At 47.8% G+C, this 21286-nt stretch overlaps 1 protein-coding gene across 4 annotated transcripts in view; it reads right to left on the bottom strand.

Annotated features, from left to right (window-relative positions):
- Positions 1-21286, bottom strand: part of MRTFA (myocardin related transcription factor A) — a 614269-nt gene that overhangs the window by 38580 nt on the left and 554403 nt on the right. For all 4 annotated transcript variants that reach the window (XM_069654401.1, XM_069654404.1, XM_069654402.1 and 1 more), the window contains one exon: positions 1223-1330. In XM_069654401.1, the coding sequence (XP_069510502.1) occupies positions 1223-1330 (108 nt within the window). The remainder of the gene's footprint in view (positions 1-1222; positions 1331-21286) is intronic.

Genomic DNA, 21286 nt, shown 5'->3' with positions numbered 1-21286 from the left:
AACCCCCCCCTAAAAAAAATAAAATGTAAAAAATAAAAAAAAAGAAATTTGACCATTTGGATTTCGACCATTTGGTGTCGACCAAATGGTCATTTGACCATTTGGTTGTCGACCAAATGACTGGTAGCCACTGGATACAAGTCATTGGGCATTGAGAGGCCTTTAACACCTACGGGATTATGAAGAGCTTCCATGGAATCCGAAACCAAATGACCCACGGTATCAATGAGTCGAGGTCTGCATAAAGGCTCATGAGAGGAGCTACACTGAAAAACCTCATTTGCCAACTCAAGGAAGGGAAGGTAGGAGCTTGTAGGAAAAGTCGGATCCCTGTGCTGATCTGTTTAGTGAATCATGTGTGTATGGTACTTCCTGCAGCCGTTCCAGGGCTCCTGTGGGACAAAGCTCCTGGTTTCTATTGGTTTTTAACAGGCAATTGGTTGCCTGGGTCTTGCAAGCAAGTATTTGTACATTTGCATGACGAAGAAAAGCCAACACGTGTTTCGAGCAGGGGTCTGTATCAGGGTGGAAGAGTGTAGGACCGGCTGGTCCTTGGATAAATAGCTGGATAGCTTCTGATGTGCCTAGCGGGGCCTTGGTGAATAATCTCGGCTCACAGAGATCGAAACACGTGTTGGCTTTTTTTCGCAATGCAAATGTACAAATATTTGCTTGCAGGACCCAGGCAACCAATTGCCCGTTAAAAACCAACAACATGAAAACCTAATTGTTTCCAGCAGTGATTCTGTGATCATACACTCAGGCCTCACTATAACAAGTGGCAACAGTCAAATCCAGCGCCATTTCCACCAGGGATCCAACCACAGCTACTATTATTTTGCCAACTCAAGGAAGTCCAATCCAGTGAATGCTACCATTTGGGGAAGGTGTTTGTACGAAATAAATTACTGAATTACCCAGGGCATCTACCAAGCTGGCGCTCCATCAGGGGACATAAAGAGGAATAGCTATGGCAAGAACTATCGACCAAACCAAAATAGCTAAAACTGGCTGAAGGCCCCCATACAGTGAAAGACAGACGCATTAACAGGATGAACAACTAATTGGTCAACCCCTTTGCTGGATGGGTTTAAAGGTTGCACCAGATGATCAGGCATACAGTGGAATTGTGAGGCACTCATCCCTCAGTTTAGGAGTGGTTTTAACAGTGATGAGCCACGACATGCACCACCAGAAACACACTGCATGAACACCCACAGACCTGTTGGTGTACGGGTCCAACCTGCTGCTGCAGGGTAGGTTGGGAAATGCTGGTAGAGATTTGTGCAGGCGATTGGCTGGAAATGCTGGTGGGCGCAGACTGAACACGCTGAGGGGAAAAGAGAATATAGTGTGATACATTTGGATAGAACCAGTGGAAGACTGCATAATAATAACAAAGCGAAACATACGGGTGAAGGATGGAACATTTGAAAAATTACCAATACATGAAGAGTGAGAGAATACAACAAGTATTGGCAAAGTCAACATTTTTGGCTTTAATAAAGCCTCCCATGTGGGTATTGTACGATCAGACTGAAAAAAAGGACCGACCGTACAATACGACCGAAAACTGCTACCACCAAAGGTTTGCATACGAAAAGTTCAAACCTTTGGTGGTAGCATTGCAGATAAGTAAAAAACAGTGTGGTATAATGAGCGGGGTGTTGCAGGGGACACCCCTGCAGCACACCCGTGAAAAAAAAAATGAAAAAAAAGAAAAATAATGGGGGCTGCAGGGGTTTCCCCCACAACCCCCCGCTCACTATATTTTGCAGTATAGTATATGTAAGTGTGTTCGCATTAGAAAGGTGCAAACATTTGGTAGTTTGCACCTTTCTCATGCAAACTTTCCGGCCGCAGCAAAATCAGCCGCGGTCGGATCACTTAGAATCCCCATGTGGGCCTCTGGGTTTTTAGGTTGCATTTTAATTATGCTTTATGTTCTATGTTTTTGTGACTGATTGTGCCTATTTGTCTGTTACGCGCCATCATGCCTACGGGTCCATTGTGCGCTATATACATACATTTCATTTCAATAAGGGAAACTCATTCAGGCCTCCTCTAAGGTCCAAGGGAGAGAGCCCGGAGGAGGCCTGCATGACCCAAGGAACACTGCCCTGGGTGGGAAGTGTACAGGCCCCGCCCTTCTCCAACCCCAACTTCACCCTTGGTCCTGGTACAGTGCCTGTTGCTTACACACCCTGCATATCTAAACAATATCATTGGCTCCCTCTGTTTGGTGCTAAAGAACCACATATGATCCAGAAATATGCAGCCTCACTAGGTGGTGCTGAAGTGCTACATATAAACCAAAACTGATGGTTGTACAAAAGCACCACCTGAACCAAATGACATAGCTTCACTATGTGGTCCTAAATTGCCACATACAACACAAAACTAATTGAGCTAGCCCATGTGCCAACATGAATTGTATCACTAAAGTTACCTAGAAACAAAACTAAATGTGCTAAATTAAGCAGTCTACAATACGTGCACTGTTTTCTGCTTCCACAATGCAATCTTTCTCTCTACGTAATAATTTTGCATCAGTAGGTGGTGCTAAAGTGATATCTAAATGCTGACATAAAGAAAGACATTTACCTGGAACTCTGGTTTTCCAGTCCACTCACCTGTTCACATGATCAGCATCTCCTGCCATCTGCTGAACAATCTTGGAACATTCTTCAATAATCTCACATTTTAATCCCTTGTGTGTCAATAGGTGATATGCCTTAAACATGCCCACATGACTTCAGTAATCAGACAACTCATTTAATTATAATTTTGTATGAATTTTCTGAACAAACATATGCCTAGGTCAACACAGTCATCGGTAAATCTGTGAAAGATACAGTAGAGCTAGGATTTGAGAAAATAAATGTTCTTCTCCACCTTGGGGTTCGGGCACTTCACATTGTACATTTTCTACATACTTCAATTGTGTCAATGACCAAGCCATCAAAAAGGAGGAAAGGTAAAATAGGTCTACTTAAAGCGATTTCTCAAGGGTGCCTGAACCCTTTTTTGCATCGATCCAAGCTTAAAAAATCCAGACATTGAAACCAGCATGGTCATCCTCAACTATCCCAGCGAAGCCCTGCTCTTTTGCTGTTCTCCAGAAGACCTTCATTGGTACTTCTACCCCTGGACCAGTGGTAACAACCAGTCACGACCCCTGCATGAGGATCCTGCTGCTGAAAGCCTTCCGAAACAGAACGTCCAGAACCCTCCATTGGGCTGACCGGCATTCTCCTGTGTTAGGCAAGATTGTATGCAGTACCCATTGGGTGCACTACAACAACCATGACCTCCTGGCAATATAAACCCAACCTTTGGAACAAGTCTACACTACACAGAAGTTGGTAGTGTGTGGAGCAGCCAGGCTTATCTCAAGAGGGATCAATGTGAGCTGTAGGAGAGTTACACAGAGATTCACATTGACAACTATTCAAATAAACTCTTACACACAATGTTTCATGATAAAACAATTATTAATTTATTTACCAGTCAATTAGAATAAGCCTTCTTCAGAAGGGAGCAATATACAACACCGCACAAATACACTCTTAATTATTATCGAAATCAGCAAACACACATTTGAGATGTCACACAGGCACGACCTACACCCTCAGATGACTTCAATAGCTAGGGTGCTGTTGACATTAATATATCACAGTTGCATTTAGAATATTCTTAGGAGTAGTGTTAAAGACGAGAGTTCAGAATAAAACAAGTATTCGCACAGTTATTCTTAAGTAGGTAAGTACTTTCAATACAACCCCCCAATGCAAAGTCAGTTATCCCTTTTCTGGAAGGAAGGCAAAAAACATAAGCAGAAGAGAGAAGAGTCATTCAGGGAGCCTAGGTCAGCCAATGTTAAGTTAGCAAAAGTCAAGGTGAACTGAAGCACTTCTTGCAGGTAAGTAAAAAGTATTTTCCAATGTTTAAAAAGTCTTGGTAGAATAGAAGAAAATCAAAGTAGGGCCACAAGCTGATTAGGCTTGTGAAGTAAAGTAGCAGCAAGCAACTCTACACATGCAACCCAGCAAGTCTCCAACGAGGACAAGTGGCTACACAACAAGAGGTAAGTTCTCTTAGACTTTACAGTACCTTTAGGTTGAAGAAAAAGTGCACCAGATGACTTTTGTTCCTGTGTAGCTCTGCAGATCTCACTGTTCCTGGGCCTCAGTCGTCGGGACAAGAGGGAGGACTTCTGGGGACTCCTGCACTGCAATGGGACGGACACTGCTCGCAACCGGCAAACTTCAAACAAGTGGCTGTTCGGTGTTTCAGCTCCTCGCATCTACGGCAAATAGCAACACCGCAGTTCCTGGCTGTCGAGATGGGCTTTCCTTGCTTCTGGGGTCCCGCACTCTGTTGAGGGGGCTCAGGCCCGGTCAGTCCTGCTTCCTAGGAGTGCAGAGGATCTTCCTGGAGCTCTTGGCCAGCTTAAAAGCAACGCACACAAACTGGTGTTCCTCCCCCTGGCTATCCAGTTCCAGCAGCAACGGCAGTGGATACTCAACCAGCTTTGAGAGGATGTTCAGGTGCCTTACTTTGGAGTTGATTTGTCCCACCAACTCAAAGGGAGAAGTCGTCCTTGTGGGAGCTTCTCTGTCGATACGAAAGTGGAGTTTCAGCACAGCAGCAGGGCTTCACCGGGCAAACCAACGGTCGAGGAGTTGCATCAGGCGTCCTCTTCAAGTTCTTCTTCGGATTCCTTCGTTCAGTGGTCGACTCTGCCTTCCAAGTCAAAAAGCCTCGCCTTTTATGCAGCTTGCTCCTATACATTCCAGACCAGCGGTCAGTCACCCAGCAGGGTGGCTGTCCTTGCTGGACAACCAGCCGGCCAATCACCTAAGAGTGCATTTCTGTTTCCTAGGAGACTAAGCACAGGGAGTTTCGGGCACCTCCCTTGTTTCCTGCCCCCGCCAGACACCCTGGAGCCAGAGGCGGGTTTCACTCGTGAAGCCCATCAAAGACAAAACAAGCAAAGGGACCAAACCTGGTTTGGCGCGCAGTGTAAATCTCAAGAAGGACCTTTCCACAAAGAAATGGCGAAAAAAGAAGACCCGGGCCATTTTGACTAAAATGGCACCAATGGGCGCTTTACTGTGGCTGCGAACTCAGCCTGCGGTTAAATCCCATAAGGGTAGTAAAATGTAAACCACTGCCACCAGTCATTCAGTGAGGAAAGGGTAATATAAAAATGTCACATGAGAAGCTAGCCAAAGGGGATACCTCCAGCACCCTATTGTAAAATAGTGTGTGCTGGGTCTAGAAAGTTACAAATGTAAGTACAGTCAATTTCATTTTACTACTCTGGGGAACAGTAGTTTATCCCAGAGAAGGTATTTAAACCTTTGGGAAATCTGAAAGATTTCCCTGTGTCACTGCACTGATGGTGCTGTGTGACACAATGTAAAAGATGATGCCTATGGAGTTTGTTAGACTCCACAACCAAAAGAAACAGTGTACAAAATCACATTAAAATACTTGAGAGAGTGGGAAAAAGGGTCTCACTCTCTCCAGGTTAAAGAAATCTGCACTTTCTATGTCTTATAGAGAACTGGCTCTCCCCTTCTGACACAACTACTTCCCCGCTTTCCTTTCTAGTTGCTCATTCCGTTTTTCTCACTCCCCTCGCTCAGTTGGTAGGGGCTGGTGAACTGGTATTCTTTAGAAACTCTTCCTTTCTGTCTCTTCCCCCTTTGTTGCAGTTTTTTCCTTCCTTTGAGTATCATTTTATTTCCTTTGATATGATATGATATGATAGGGCATTTGTAACGCGCCTATACACAAGTGTTTCAAGGCGCGACGAGGCAGGGGGGGGGAACAAGGGGAGACAGACAACGATCTTACTAGGCCAGGTGTCATTCAGATCGTGCAAGGGTAGAGGGGAAGGGAAAAGTGCATGGGGGAAGGGAGAGGGGAAAGTGCAGTACAGGGTTATAAGCATACAGCATACAGGATAAATAACAAGGGCCAGCTGGTGGCAAGTGCAAGGTAAGTGCAGACAAGTGCTGGGAAGGGGGGCTGTATGGATACAGACACAGTCCCGTAGTGCAGGGGTTGCCGTGGAGGCAGTGCAGGGGAGAGTGGCTGGGCCGAGAACGGTGAATGGCCCAGTTGCAGATTCAGTGCAGTTTCAGTAGTATTAGCAGGGGAGAGGGGGAGAGAAAGCGGAGGCAAAGAGGAAGGTTTTGAGGTGCTTCCGGAACCGGAGGTGGTTCTCCTCAAGTTTCAGGGAGGTAGGAAGGCTGTTCCAGAGGGAGGCCCCTGCAGTGGAAAGAGATCTGCCCCCAACTCGTTGTTTGGAGAAGCGGCTGACCCTGAGGGAGTTGGAGGCGGATGAGCAAAGAGCTCGAGAAGGAAGATATTTAGGAAGAGAGAGTTGAAGGTATTTTGGCCCAAGGCCCCAGACGGCCTTGTGGACAATGCAGAGGGTTTTGAACTTGATCCTCGCAGTCACTGGGAGCCAGTGTAGTGATTTCAGTCCTGGAGAGATACGGTCCCTGGGCTTGAGGCCAAGGACAAGTCTTGCAGTCCTTTTCTGGATGAGTTGCAAAGGGCGGAGAGTAGAGGCGGGCAGATTAAGATAGAGGCTGTTACAGTAGTCCAGCTTAGAGAGAACCAGGGCTCTAGAGACAGTGAGCTTCTGGGGGAAGGAGAGGAAAGGAAGGATACCTCTGAGGAGGTGTAGCTGGTAGTGTGACTTCTTAGATACGTCAGATATGTGAGGAGAGAAGGAGAGTGTGGAGTCGAAGATGACCCCAAGGTTTTTTGCCTTGCAGGTAGGAGTAGGAAGAGGGCCCAGAGAGGCCGGCCAGAGAGCAGCAGGGAAGGAGGGAGTGGGAGTGCCGATGAGTAGAATCTCAGTCTTACTGGCATTAAGGCAGAGGTCGTTGGCGGCACACCATTCCTGGATAGCAGAAAGACAGTCAGAGATGAGGGAAGGAGAAGAGGAGGCCGAGGGTAGCCTGAAAATGAGTTGGGTATCATCTGCATAGCACTGAAAGTAGGGGCAGAGAGCGGCGATGTTGTGGGCGAGAAGTGCCAGATACTGGTTGAACAGCCAGGGAGAGAGGTTAGATCCCTGGGGGACACCACAGGTAGAGAAGAAGATGTCAGAGAGGAAAGACCCCAGTTGGACCTGGGAGGGTCGATTTGAGAGGAAAGAGGTCAGCCACGTCAGAGCCTGACCAGTGATACCGAGGTTATCACGGAGACGGTTGAGCAGGATGGTATGGTTGACAGTATCAAAGGCAGAAGAGAGATCAAGCAAAATGAGAACACATGGAATGTTAGAGTCAAGGTTCGAGAGCAGGTCCTCACGGATGTTCAGGAGAGCAGTTTCCGTGCTTCTGGCAGCTCTGAAGCCAGACTGATGGTCATGAAGACTACCAACACATTCAGCATGGAGATTAAGCTGGGAGATGGTCAGTTTCTCCAGGAGCTTGCCCAGGAAGGGAGTGATAGAGATTGGGCGATAGTTAGCTTTTCCAAAACATGGTATTTCTTTTCTTATATATCATATCGTTCTCCTGTACCCCTTTCAACTGTTTGTACCGACTTGGATTCTCTACTCGCTAACCCCTTTCTTGTATGTTTTTTTTTAGTCTTTAGAACTTACATTTCCATCTTTATACTATTCATTCTTCCTCTCCCTTTCTTGCCATTATGGATTCTTCTCACTCGTCTTGTCCCTCTCTTGATTTTTTTTTCTTCTGCCCCTCGTCCTCATCAATTTCTCTTTAACAGTTTATACCTTCAAATCATAATCTGCTATCCTTATACTATTCCGACTCCACATGTCTCAACTAAGCAGATATTTTTCTACTGCATTTCTGCTTGTTCGATACTTCTTTCTTCCCTCTCTTTTTTTTCTCTTCCCTCTCCTGCGACCTTTTCTACTTATCTGTTGATATAGTGCTCTCATCTTTAGACCTACATCATCCATTACGTTCTTTTAGACCTTCTGCAAAAACTCCTCAGCCATGGCTAACATAAGACCTCCACTCTTTGCGCATCACTTTAAGATGCGCTCAATGGCTCTGGAAGAAACGTAAATTACCCTGAGATCTTATTGCTCTTTCCTCTATCCATAATTCTTATGATTCTGCTCTTTCTGCTTTTAAGAAATTATATTTTTCTAATCTCATTATTTCTTATTCCCCTCATCCTTGATGTCTTTTTCAGTTGCTTAATCACATTCCTTCTCTTCCCTCTTCTGATTTTGCTAATTCCTGCTCTCTAAGGTTGTACTTTCACTTTCTACTTCAACTGCTCATAATTATATCATAATTATAATTGTTGTTTTATAGTGCGCTTAATACCAGAGATTGGATTCTAAGAGCAGGATCAGAATTCAAACCTGTGTTGCGCTGCGTTGTCTTGCTTTCAAGACAAACGCTTTGCCCCAAAGCTACCCCCCTCACCATAATAGCTGCTTGATTTACTGATTCTAGTCCTTCCTCTTCTTTCTCCTCATTTTCTCCTATATCTGAATCTGATCCTGCCGCTTTCTTGCACGTGCTCACCCGACTGCTTCTCCTCTTGATCCTATTCCTTCCACTTCTGTTACTCAACTTTTTCCATCTCTTTTAGCTTATATTACTGCATTAACGAGTCTTTGTCTTTCCTCTGCTACACTCCCTGCTGATTTTAAAGCAGCTATCATTCTCCTGCTCTTGAAAAAAACTTTCCCTGGACACTTCTATACCTTTTAGCTATCATCCCATTTCCCTTCTTCCTTATCTTTCTAAGATATTAGAATGGGTTGTTTACACTCAAGTTTCTTTTCATCTTGATCTGCACTCTTCTTCCACCTTCTCAATCTGGTTTTTGCCCTTTCCACTCTATGGAAACCACACTTCTGTCAGTCTCAAATTCTTTGCTATCTGCTAGACATTCTAAGCTCTCTTCTATTCTTATTCTTCTTGACCTCTCTGCGGCTTTTGACACAGTGGATCACTGCACATTACTTTTTGTTAGACCAATTTTTCTGAAGTCCAACTAAGGGCTTAGTAAAACCATACAACTGAGACGGTACAAAACGGCACTCTTAGTATAAGGCTGTACCACTTGAGTATTAGGTAGCGTAGACAGAACAGCCAGGCTTATCCTAGGAGGGGGAGTGGGCTGTAGGAAGGTACAAAGAACCTTTAGCAAACAAATGGTTTAAAAGAAACACTAACATCCAGAAGTATAACAAATAAAGGGTATTATAAATAAAAATAGGCAAAGGTAAATCGTGGTGGGTAAGAACTTTGTCAGAGTCAAACACAATATAGAAACACAACATAATGCTTAAGGTGCACAGACCAAAGCATAGACCTTGTTCACTAACAGGATTTCTAAGTCAGACCTAATCATACACATTTAGAATAGAACACACCTATTCAGGGGAAGTAAAATCACAAGTTACTTTTAGATTACTTACAGTAATTCAAGGGTTGTAGACCCGGTCAGTCATGCAGTGACACTCCGCTAAGAACTCACTCAGTAAACAAACCCTGTTACCAGGTTACTTTTCTGAACAGTGGAACACAAATTCATAGAACAGTATAAACCTATAACTACATTTAGGACAACCTTCAGTAATACTACGTGAGTAAGATCTAATGTAGTAATAAACTATTACAGTTGCTTTTGCCTCACAGGAAGGCGAGGGTAGCGGGCCGGAGTGAGAGAAGGAAAGCAAGAGCAGAGGTCCCAATGAGAAGGATCTCCGTCTTACTGACATTAAGGCAAATATCGTTGGAGGTTCACCAATCCTGAATCACGGATAGACCGCCAGAAAAAAGAGGGGGCTGAGGGAAGCCTGAAAGAGAGCTGAGTGCCATCTGCATAACACTGAAAGTTAGAAGAGAAGGTGGAGATCAGGTGGGCCAAACGGGCAAGATAGATATTGAAGAGCCAGGGTGAGAGGATAGACCCTGGGGGGCACCACATGTGGAGAGAGAGGTGGTGAGGAGAAAGGATCCAAGTTGGACCTGGGGGGGGGGGGGGAACGGTCGAAGAGGAAGGAGGTCAGACTCGCTGGGGCCTGATCCGTGATGCCCAAGTTCACGCAGAGTCGGTTGATCAGGGTGGAGTGATTGACCGTGTCGAAAGCAGAGGAAAGGTTGATGAGGTCAGAAGGAGAGCTAGACTCAATGTTAGCGAGCAGATCTTCACGGGTGTTCAGTAGAGCAGTTTCCTTGCCTCTGGCTGCTATGAAGCTAAACTGATGGTTATGAAGGTTCAGCTTGGTGCTGGCCAGCTTTTCCAGGGGTTTGCCCAGGAAAGGAGTGATAGAAATCGGCGATAGTTTGCCGGACAAGTAGGATCAGCAGAAGGCTTTTTTAGGAGAGAGGGGAAAAATCCGGTTGCGAAAGACTAATTGCAGAAATCGTCCAAGGCTGGAGCGAGGGTGGCAATGTGGTCCTTGATGGTTCTGGACACTTTCATAGAAACGACTTGTCTAGAGACATCAGGTGTTATCACGGCGAAGGAGGAAAAAGGAAGAGGAGAGGGAAAGGCGGCGTGGTGAAATGAGAGGCCAGAGCCGTACAGAGGGCCTGGGAGGGAACAGGAAAGGCGGAGACTGCAGTAGGATTGGCCAGCTCCTCGCAGATTTTAAAGAGTCTGGCTGTGTTGAAGAGGACAGAGAGTCTGTATTGCCTTTGGATCAGCCGGCAGGCCAGTTTGTCAGAGGATGCGCCCCAAGCCCTTCACTTCCTCTCAGCCACCCAGCACTTGCAAATTCAGTTTGGTGAGGTCAGAGTCATACCAAGAGTTGCATTTGGCATTAGGCTTCAGATGGAGTCTCATGACAGGGGCAAGGACGTTGAGAGTGTCGGAGATAGAAAGATGCAGGTTAGAGAGGGTTGTGTGAGGGTCTGAGTCAGCCGCAGGAGTAGGAGGAGGCGAGAGTAGAGGCAAAGGCGTCCACTGACACTCGCTTCATGGGCTGAATGACCGAGAAGGAAGGTGGCAGTGCTGGGGTAGGCTTTGCTTGAGGGGCAAGAAGTTTCAGGTGAGAGGAGAGCACAAAGTGGTCAGTCCAAGAGAGAGGAGTTGTGAGAGGGTTAGAGAGGGGATGTCAGAGGAGATGATAACATCCAAGGTGTGTCCAGCAAGTGTGTCGGACCAGTGGGTAGAACGGAAAGGGAGAGAGAGGCATAGGTTGCGGAAGAGCCCAGCAGAGGGATAGAAGCATCCAGGTGGATGTTGAGGTCTCCAAGGAGAAGTTGAGGAAAGGAGAGAAGAACACAGGTCAGCCCATCCTGAGAGGAAGAGGGTGAAGTGTCCAGGTGGCCTGTAGATGGTGGCCACAGTCAGAGAGAGGCCAGGAGAGATAGAGAGGTCAGGAGAGATAGAGAGCCTGCTGACTAGGCATTCAAAGGAGGAGTAGGCCTGCATAGGAATGATAGAAGTAGGGACCCACTCCAGAAAGATCAGGGCCACTGCAATTCTGGGCCGGTTGGTTCGGGACTCAGAGAGGATCTTGTAGCCCTCGGGGAGGTGAGTGTCAAAACTTGTGACAGGGCTGGCCGTGAACCATGTCTTGGTGAGAGCAAGGACATCCAAGTCAAGTTCTTCAAGGAGGTGGCAGATGTCAGAGGAAGGTTTGACAGCAGAGCAAGATTTAAGAGTAGCTACGTGGAACAGGTTGCCACATTTGAAAGACTTCTGGGGTGGGGTGCAGGAATGAGGTACACCTAGCGGAGGCGGTAGAAGGGCCCGAGAGTGGGCAGAGTCAGAAGGCGGAGGTGACATAGGGGCCGGAGGTGGAGGTGGGTGCCAGAGAGGCTAGAGGAGGAGGAAGGAGGTGGCAGAGGGGCCAGAGAGGTGTCAGGAGTAGCAGGAGAAGGGAGAAAAATGATGATACGCAGGAGACGTCTATCAAGAAGGAGGAAATTGAGCCCTGGAACATGAGGGTACCATTTTGATCGACATTGATGATGGTCTTGGAGGATTGGAAAGGGGCCACGAGGGCCTCCCACCGGGTGCCACCATTAATGGGAGAGGAGGCGAAAGGAGAGAGAACAGAGACCATATGAGGTGTGGCCATAGGTCTGGAGAGGGAACGACAAAGAGAATGTCGGTTAGAGTCTCTCTGGAGGAAGCGCTGATGTGGGTATGAGCGATAGGGAGGCTTGGGTTGGAGACCAGGATATCCCTCTTGAAGTTTTTCCATCCAGACCTAGTGAGAGGGATAGGATAGGAGAGGAGAGTAGCAGTTTGAGAAGATGGGAGAGCTTGAGAGCACCATAGGGGGTGTGAGGAGGCAAGAGGGGAGTGTGAGGGAGGAAAAGAAGCACAGCAGACAGCCCCGCACAATAGGAAGCACCAGAGGGGGAGGGTTCACACAGGAGGCAACTAGCAGGTAACACACCACAGGGGAAAGCAGAAGCAGTGTGGACGGAAGACGGGGTAGGGGGTGGAGGACAGCGCACTGCAGAAACACACAGATTCTACTTTCCTAAAAGGAGGGAAAAAGCCCTAGTCTTAACACAACAGCAATGCAAGACATGCGACTTTCCTGGAGAGATGTGAGAGATGGCTAAACAATACAGAGCACTGAGATGCTTAAGGATGTTGCGATAAGAGAAATAAGAGTAATTGGAGGGGTCGGTCAGTTTAGTGGGGTGCAGTGATTGCTGCGATCCCTGACTGCGCCACACCTACCTCATCAGTGGCAGCATGCAGGCTGACTGCTGCAGCGTCTTGCTTCCCCGGCTGACAACGGCAAACACCCTCTCGAGCTGCTTCTGTGATAGCTGTCCTTTGCCTCGGGCACCTCACTCACAGGGACTGCATGGGCAGGGCCTGTCCTAGTGCAATGTGTAATAATGGACTTTGGGCCAATTAGGGGTGGGGAGTGGGAAACCAGTTTAAGGGTTCGGAGCTGGGAGTAGGGAAAGTACACGCTGCACACAACAAAATTACAAGTTTGTTTTTAAATCAAAAGTGCAAAAGCAGCACTATTTTGCAAATGAGTAGGAACTCTGTGCAAACCTTACCAAGTGAGGAGGCCGCAGGTGGAAATGCGTACCGATCCTCAGCTGTATTCACTTGGAGATGCAGGGGAGGGCACCAGGCTCAATCAGGTGCTGGCGTGGCTGGGAGGCGGGCTGGGGAGTGGGAAACAGGGAAGAGGGCTCAGAGCTGGGAGTAGGGAAAGCACATGCTGCACACTGGACGACCTGGAGTGGTATCTGGAAGAATTGGAGTCCGGCGGGTAAGTTAATCTACCAGTCTCTGTCCCGACTGTGCTCTATAGGGTAACACTGGGCACAAAGTACTCACCCTAAACCACTCAGACCTATGGTGGTGGGAACCGGGTTAAAGATCATAGTACTACCCTAGTTAACTGGATTGAGTTGATTACTCATCTGAACGTTCCTAAACACTTCTACAACTTTGACAACTTTCTAAAAGCACCGCAACAGCCCACTGTGTCCTTTTGAATTGGACTCACATGAAGACAATTTGGAAACTGTGACATTTGGGCACAAGGCCCCAGACCTTCTTTGTGTTGGATTTATTTAAGATTATGGGAAGTGCGTTTGTGTTGGGTCTGCCTATTTATCCTTGCATCGGACTATTCACCTGTAATTCACTGTTAATCATTAATATGCAATTATAGTCTACTAATGGTGAATGTGTATGGGATACATTACTCACCGTAATCGTATTTCTGATGCTTGTATGTGCTTAGATTCACATGCTGTGCATAGGCCGACATCTAGTGGAAGCTGCAGAGTATTACAGTTTGTTTTTCGAAACTCGAAAATGGGCGTCGACACAGGACGTGCCAGTAATACTATCCCTAGTGTGACGTCCCCTGTACCCATGATCCCTCAAGCGTGTAGGACTCTGATTGTATTTTTTCCTGACATGAGGTAGCATGAGGAGTAGCGCGAGTACAGATAATCCAAGCAGATGGATAGATAAGACTACAAGCATCCATGCGCCTTCTCTCAGAGGGGAGGAAGGGTGGGCGCATGTGAATCTAAGCAGATACAAGCATCAGAAATACGATTACGGTGAGTAATGTATCCCTTCTGAGGCTTGTGGAATCTGCTTAGATCACATGCTGTGCATAGATTAGCGAGCAGTGTTAGAAGAAGGAGGTGGGATGTGAGAAGGGTCATGAGCAAACAGGTGTCTTAGAACCGCTTGTCCCACTTGAGTATCTGTCTTGGAATGAGTGTCAATGTAGTAGTGCTGAGTAAAAGTGTGAATAGAGCTCCATGTAGCTGCTTTGCAAATGGTGTCAAGGGGTACATTTGCAATGAAAGCCAGCGTGGCCCCAGTGCCTCTATTAGAGTGGGCTCTCGGCGTAAAGGGCAGAGTTTTTTCAGAAAGGGAGTAACATAGCTGGATACAATTGGCTATCCACTTTGAGATGGCACCTTTAGAGATGCGATCTCCCTCTCTGCCTGTAGCTACACAGACAAACAGTTGGTCTGTTTTTCTTAGCGGTCTGGTCTTGTCTACATAGTAGAGGACCGCTCTTTGCACATCTAGAGTGTGTAGATTCACCTCAGAAGAGTTTTTGGGTTCTTGGAAGAAGGCCGGAAGCTCAATGGACTGGTTAACGTGGAATTTAGAAATGAACTTAGGTGAGAACCTAGGGTGTGTTCGTAGAACCAGTTTATCTTTATGAATGGTAAAGAAATGATCCTCCACTGACAGGGCCTGAATTTCACTGACCCTTCTTATGGATGTAACGGCTACTAAGAAGGCAGTTTTATAGTTCAGGTGTTTGAGACTGGCTTTATGCATGGGTTCAAATGGTGGGCCCATGAGCTTAGCAAGCACCACTTTAAGGTCCCATCCTGGTGGTGGGTTTGAAATTGGAGGGTGGAGTCTCTTTACCCCTTCCATGAAGGCTTTAACCACTGGTACTTTCCACCACGAAACCTGGTGGGAGATGGTGTAGGCTGACAGCGCCGCCAGGTGTACCTTGAGTGAATTAAATACCAACCCTGCATCCAGCAGGTGGAGCATGTAAGTCCCAATATTGGAAGAAGTGCAATCAATCGGGTTGATTTGTTTATTCTGGCACCAAATAACGAATCCCTTCAATTTATCAAAATAACAGTGCCTCGTCTTTGGTTTCCTAGATTCTCTTAGGATGTCCATGCACCTCTGTGGTAAGTTGAGATGTCCAAACTCTATGACTGCAGGAGCCATGCTGCCATGTTCATTGAGCCGGGTTGAGGATGCACTGTTTGACCTTGGTGCTGGGATAGAAGGTTGTGCCAGCACGGGAGTATGATGGGTTTGCACGCTGCTAGTCTGTGCAGGTGTGGGAACCACGGTTGTCTCGCCCACATGGGAGCATCTAGGATGAGTGTCATTGATTCCGTGTGTATCTTGTTGACCACCTTCCTCGTGAGAGGGGTTGGAGGAAAAGCATAGGCAAACATCCCTGACCAGTTCATCCACAGGGCGTTCCCCTTGGAGTCTGGATGGGGGAACCTGAATGCGAATCGTGGGCATTGTCTGTTTTCGCTTGCGGCAAATAAGTCTATAGTAGGGAAACCCCACTGTGAGACAAGATCTTCTACGACTTCTCCGTGAAGACACCATTCGGGTTCTTCCGGGAGGGGATCTTTGCTCAAAGCGTCTGCTAGTGAATTGAGATCCCCTGGAACATGTTGAGATGACAGGTAAATGTTCCGTCTGAGTGCCCATGTCCAAATTTTCTCGGCAAGCTTGGACACATTTGGCGAACGAGTCCTTCCCTGTTTGTTAATGTAAAACATTGCTGTTGTACTGTCTGTTAATATCTGTACCGCCAGGTTTAACAGGTGGGGTTTGAACGCTCGAAGCGCTCTGAAGATTGCCAGAAGCTCTGCAGATTGATATGATTCTTGGCCACTGTGTGAGACCAGAGATCCTGAGCTGTGTGGTGAAGGGGGTGTGCTCCCCATCCTGACAGGGACGCGTCTGTAGTGACTACAGCTTGTACCTCCGGGTCGTAAAAGGGTTTTCCCTTTGACAGGTTCTCTCTTGTCCACCAGTGAAGACTTTGTATCAGTGTTGGTGAAACGACCAACACTGGTCGTCCCACTGACCACTTGCCTGAGACCACGGTTTAGCCAACCATTCTTGCATGGGTCGCATGCGCAGGCGCGCGTGGGGGACCAGGTAAATGCATGACGCCATCATGCCTAGCCAACGCATTGCTTTGTGCACCCTTATCTGGCGACCTGACTGGTATTGAGGAATTTGCAGTATTATATTCCGAATTCTTTCCTCTGATGGAAAGGCTATCCCCTCTTGAGTGTTTAGGACAGCTCCTAGGAACTGTTTGGAGGTGCTCGGCACCAGGCTTGATTTTTTCTCATTGATAGAGAAACCCAATTCGAAGAGGAGGTCGATTGTTCTTTGGATGTTGGATCGGCAAATTACTGGGGTCTCCCCCGTGATGAGCCAGTCGTCCGGGTAAGAGTACACTAGGATTGCCTCCCTGCGTAGGTGTGCTGTCGCCACCGCCAGTACCTTGGTGAATACCGTTGGAGCCGAGGCTATACCGAAGGGCAGCACCTTGAACTGGTAGTGCTGACTGTCCACCTTGAAGCGCAAGAATCTTCTGTGCGCTGGGAAAATGGACATATGAAAATAGGCATCTTTCAAGTCCAATGTTGCCAAGTAATCCCCTCTTTTTAGGAGTGGGATTACTTCTTGTAGAGTAGTCATGTAAAATTTCCGGGGCTTGACATACTTGTTTGCAGGGCGTAAGTCTAATACTGGGCGCATTGTCAAATCTTTTTTTGGCACAAGGAAGTAAGTTGAAAAAATATCCTTGTTTACCTGGTTGCCCGGGACGAGTTCTATCGCGTCCTTTGCGAGAAGATTGACGATTCCTCAAGGAGGATCTTCTGGTGGTCCATGGAATGTATTTTCTGTCGTGGAGGGTGGTTGTGGGGGCGGTGTAGCAGTTCGATGTGGACAGCACCCATCTGTCCGATGTGATCCCTGAGCGGAATGTCAGTCACTGCTTTGCAGGAGGCGTACCGCCGCCTCTGTCGGGGCTGCCTCTACCCTTACCGCAGCCCCTTTTGTTACCTCTGCCGTAACTTTGGGTAGACTGTTGGTTCCCACCCCATGAAGTACCCTGTCCCTGTGTATAATTGGAGCCCTGTTGAGAATTTTGGCCGTGTGAGCGACGAAAATTACCATTCCCTCTTTGATTAGTGGGCTTGTTCCTCAATTGTCCTAGGGACATCAGAGTATCATACTCATCTATGGCAGTTTTTAACGCATCCTCTACCGCTCTGCCGAACAGGACATTAGGTTCGACCGCCATGTCAATAAGGGTCGCCTGTGTCTCGGGTTTGAACCCGGACTGTCTTAGCCAGGCGTGCCTCTTAATAACAGTGCTTTCTGCTATGAGCTGGCCTGCATTATCTGCGGCGTCAAAGGTTGTCTTGAGGATGCAACCTGACACGGCTCTACCCTCCGACGCGATCTGGGCCAACTGACCCTTTAGTGGTTCCGGTGTGGAGTCAATGAGAGCAGCTACCTGCTCCCACTGGTGGCAGTTATAGCTTGCCAGCAGAGTGGTGGTGGTGGCGATTCTCACCTGGTAAGCGGAAGTGGAGGCTACCTTCCTTCCTAACCCATAAATCTTTTTGCTCTCCTTGTCTGGGGGAGCCTTCGATGAAGATAGCGGAGTTCCCGCTCTCTTTCTGGTGTTAGTAATAACTAAGGAGTTGGATTTTAGTTGACCCCTTATGTAAAGAGGATCAGACTGGGCGGCCCTAAACATCTTCTCGATTCTGGGGTTCACAGCCCTGGTGAGATTCGGATTAAGGATCTATTCTCCGTTGGATAGATTTGAGAATAGGGATGGCTTGAGCAATGGGTTTCTTGTCTCCCACTAGCTCCTCTGCGAAGTCCCTTTCCTCTTTTGCCCCCTAAGTGTCGATGCAGAAGTGTTCTGCTGCTCTAGTTAAGACCTCGTTTAGCAGGGGCTGGTTATCTTCTGGAGAGTCGGTAACCTGAGGTTCTTTGTCAACGGGAGAGTCTATATTATAGACTTCTGCGACATCTTCCTCCTCCCCATCCTGGCCCTCATTATCTCCATAATAATCTACCCCCGTTTGGTAGATTATTAACATTTGTATGTCTGGATCCTCAGTATATTGTTGTGGATCCTCACTATAATGCTGATAAGGCTGTATACAGTAAGGGTCTGAAACTAGGCCCTGAGTTGGAGACTGAAACCAAGGTTTTTTACTAGGGGATGAGGGTCCTTGGATCCTGAGGGAGTAGCGCCGTCTGGAGTGTAAGAGAGGAAATGTTCTAGGTTTTTGGAGTAGAAATCAGCCAGGGAAGACATTCTGCTCATTACCCTATCTATGTCTTCACTACTCCATTTTCTGAAGCTGGGGATGACCACCTCTTGAGAAGGTTCCTTTCCTATTCCCCTACCGTGAGGAGAGGAAGGAATAGGTTTAGTCTTAGGTGTAGAGACGGGTCTTGGGACTATCCCTATCTGAAGATCTACATGTTTCCTTATGTGTATGTGAAGCAGAAGAAGAGTGTACTGACTCTTTTTGCTGTTTCCCCCCTTCCCCTTGAGTAGAAGAGTGTTTTCCTGAAGTTTTCACACTTTCTAAGCTTTTCGACGCCTGGTGTCGGGATTCGGAGGGGGTCTCTTTCTCTTTCGAGTGTGCACGTCGAGACTCGGAAACCAATGCCGAACGGGCTGCTGGAGCCGATTCTCTGTGTGCGGCCTGGGGGTGGAGGTTGGATTCGTCATCTGACGATTGTACCTCCGTGACTTGGGGAAGCGAGGCACCTTTGGCAACTGTGGACGGTTGCCTTGTGTCATGAGGCGATCTGGACCTGGAACACCCAGAGGACACAGACTCCGTGGACCGCTCTTTCCGTGCCTCCTTTTTCCGAGAACTCGACACGCGTGTCGAGTCCCGGTTGGGGTTTGTGTGTTTAGGTGTAGTAGCGATGTCAGCGCTCGTGTCGCCGGGTGTGGTCCCCACAACTGCCCTGCTGGACAATGCTCTTGGGTCGGGGACTAGCGCTTGGGTGTCTTTCAACACTCCTGTGCCCTTGCCGTCTGAAAAGGCGGTGTCGCTACCGTCACTGAAGGCACCCACCGCTTCCATGGCCTCGAGCTGCCTGGCGTGGTGGGCCCAATGCTTGGTGGAGCCGACTTTGAGCGTTTTAGCCTTAAAAAGCTTACATGCTTTGCAGTTCACCTCGGGGTGGGCCCTCGGCAAGCGAAGATTACAGGTGGCGTGTTTGTCAACCCAAGGGTACTCGCGGTTGCACTTGGGGCAAAATCTAAATGGAGTACTCTCCATATGCACCTTGTGGCAGAGGGCTTGTGTGTGTAGGAAATAATAAGAGTGTTGTAGGAAATAATAACAAGAGTGTTGAGAATGTTTCCACCCCCCACTCTGCCTACTTGTAGGGCCGAGGCCAGAGGCCTTCCGAGGCCCGGGCCGAGGCCAGAGGCCTTCCAAGGCCCAAAGTCTGTCGAGCAGCTCTCAACGGTTGTCTGTTCTTCGGACCGGCTTCGATCTTCGATGTCTTCGACGTGGGAGTGGAAGAACGAGGAAATAAATATTGATTTTTGTCAAAATGGCTGAAAGCCAGGGATCTCCGGGCAATGCTTCCGACAAGTATGGCAGAAAAAAACAATCTGAGGGTCCTACATGCGTGAGGGATCATGGGTACAGGGGACGTCACACTAGGGATAGTATTACTGGTACGCCCTGTGTCGACGGCCATTTTCGAGTTTCGAAAAACAAACTGTAATACTCCGCGGCTTCCACTGGATGTCGGCCTATGCACAGCATGTGATCTAAGCAGATTCCACAACCCTCAGAAATATGTATATAAGAATTTGTGTGACAATCCTCACCTGTGATTTTTGTATGCTTAGTGTGTAACTAATGGGTTAGTAACTGTATTTTTATATACTTACTGTCTAACCTGAATTCTTGGTGTTGCTCTTTGTGGGCTAATTGTAGCCCTAGACCACTCACACTTTTCTTAAGACTAAGCCCTGACTGCTCAGCCCTACCTTGATTGTGTTTTGGCTAACCCTTGTGACTTCCATATTTACCATAAATAGGGTTGCCTCCCAAAAACAACCCAACAATAACTGATTTTGAAATCCATTTTAACATTGGCCCATCTTTGTTTTTTGTGAATGATGAGGAGGAGCCTAGTAAGTCTCCATGATGGACTTCAACAAACTATATGGGAAATGAGCATTTACAGGTACCCTTCAGATACAAAGCTTTGAAACAGTACACAGCTTGTCTTGGGCAGAGACTGGATTTTTCAGTTTTGAAGCTGTGTTCTTCTGAACGTATGTCAAAGTAAGAAAGTGGTCTGTGGCAGACACCCTCTTTGGATGAGGTGTTTCGGTTAATAATCCAACCAGACAATTGTGTCCGTGGTAGTAGATGTAGGAGACTTCTGACACATTTACTAACTCGGCCCAATGGAACCTGTTCCTTTTGTGTTAACTGGGAATAACACAACTTCACCTGGATAGAAATGCTGCAATCTGGCCCTACATTGGTAAAAGGATAAAGGAGGACCTGGCACTGCCGTATCAACTAGGACTAATACAAACAGATTGACTTGGAGGGGTTAACTGACAATACAATATGGTTGTGCTGTGTACAGGGTTCCATCCTGGGCTGAGCGGGTGACTGCAAGCTGCTTCAAAAGGTATGTTGACCTTCTGTGGGCCCTGTTTTCTTAAAATTGTTGGTTCCTTATTTTTCACCCCAGTGTGTGCTCCCCTGCCCCCTCTCCCCTTCTGTGGTCTTCACTGCTGTTCCTTCCTTCCCTCCCTCCCACCTCCCAGTCCTCCCATCCCACCCCGATTGGCTGGTGTGCCTCCCGGGCCAAGCTAGTTAGCCTAGCAGTTCACCGCGCTCGCCACTTACATCCTGGGCTGAGCGGGTGACTGCAGGCTGCTTCAAAAGGTATTTTGACCCTCTGTGGGCTGTGTTTTATTAAAATTGTTGGTTCCTTATTTTTCACCCCTGTGTGTGCTCCCCTGCTCCCTCTCCCCTTCTGTGGTCTTCACTGCTGTTCCCTCCCTCTCTCCCTCCCGACTCCCAGCCCTCCTACCCCACCCTGATTGGCACGTCCTTCCCTTCCTCATCACAGGCGCTACCAGGGCAGCCCCTGCCCGACAGCCCCACGGCTAAGGGCCCCTAAGGCAAAAGGCGGCTCCCACGGTAGCTGCTCCTGTTGTATCTGCAGGTGTTCGCAGGGGACGCCAGTTGCC

The sequence above is a fragment of the Ambystoma mexicanum genome, chromosome 3q, assembly GCF_040938575.1.
Source record: "Ambystoma mexicanum isolate Mex_15411 chromosome 3q, UKY_AmexF1_1, whole genome shotgun sequence".
NCBI lineage: Eukaryota > Metazoa > Chordata > Amphibia > Caudata > Ambystomatidae > Ambystoma > Ambystoma mexicanum.
This window is presented reverse-complemented; position numbering and strand designations above follow the sequence as displayed.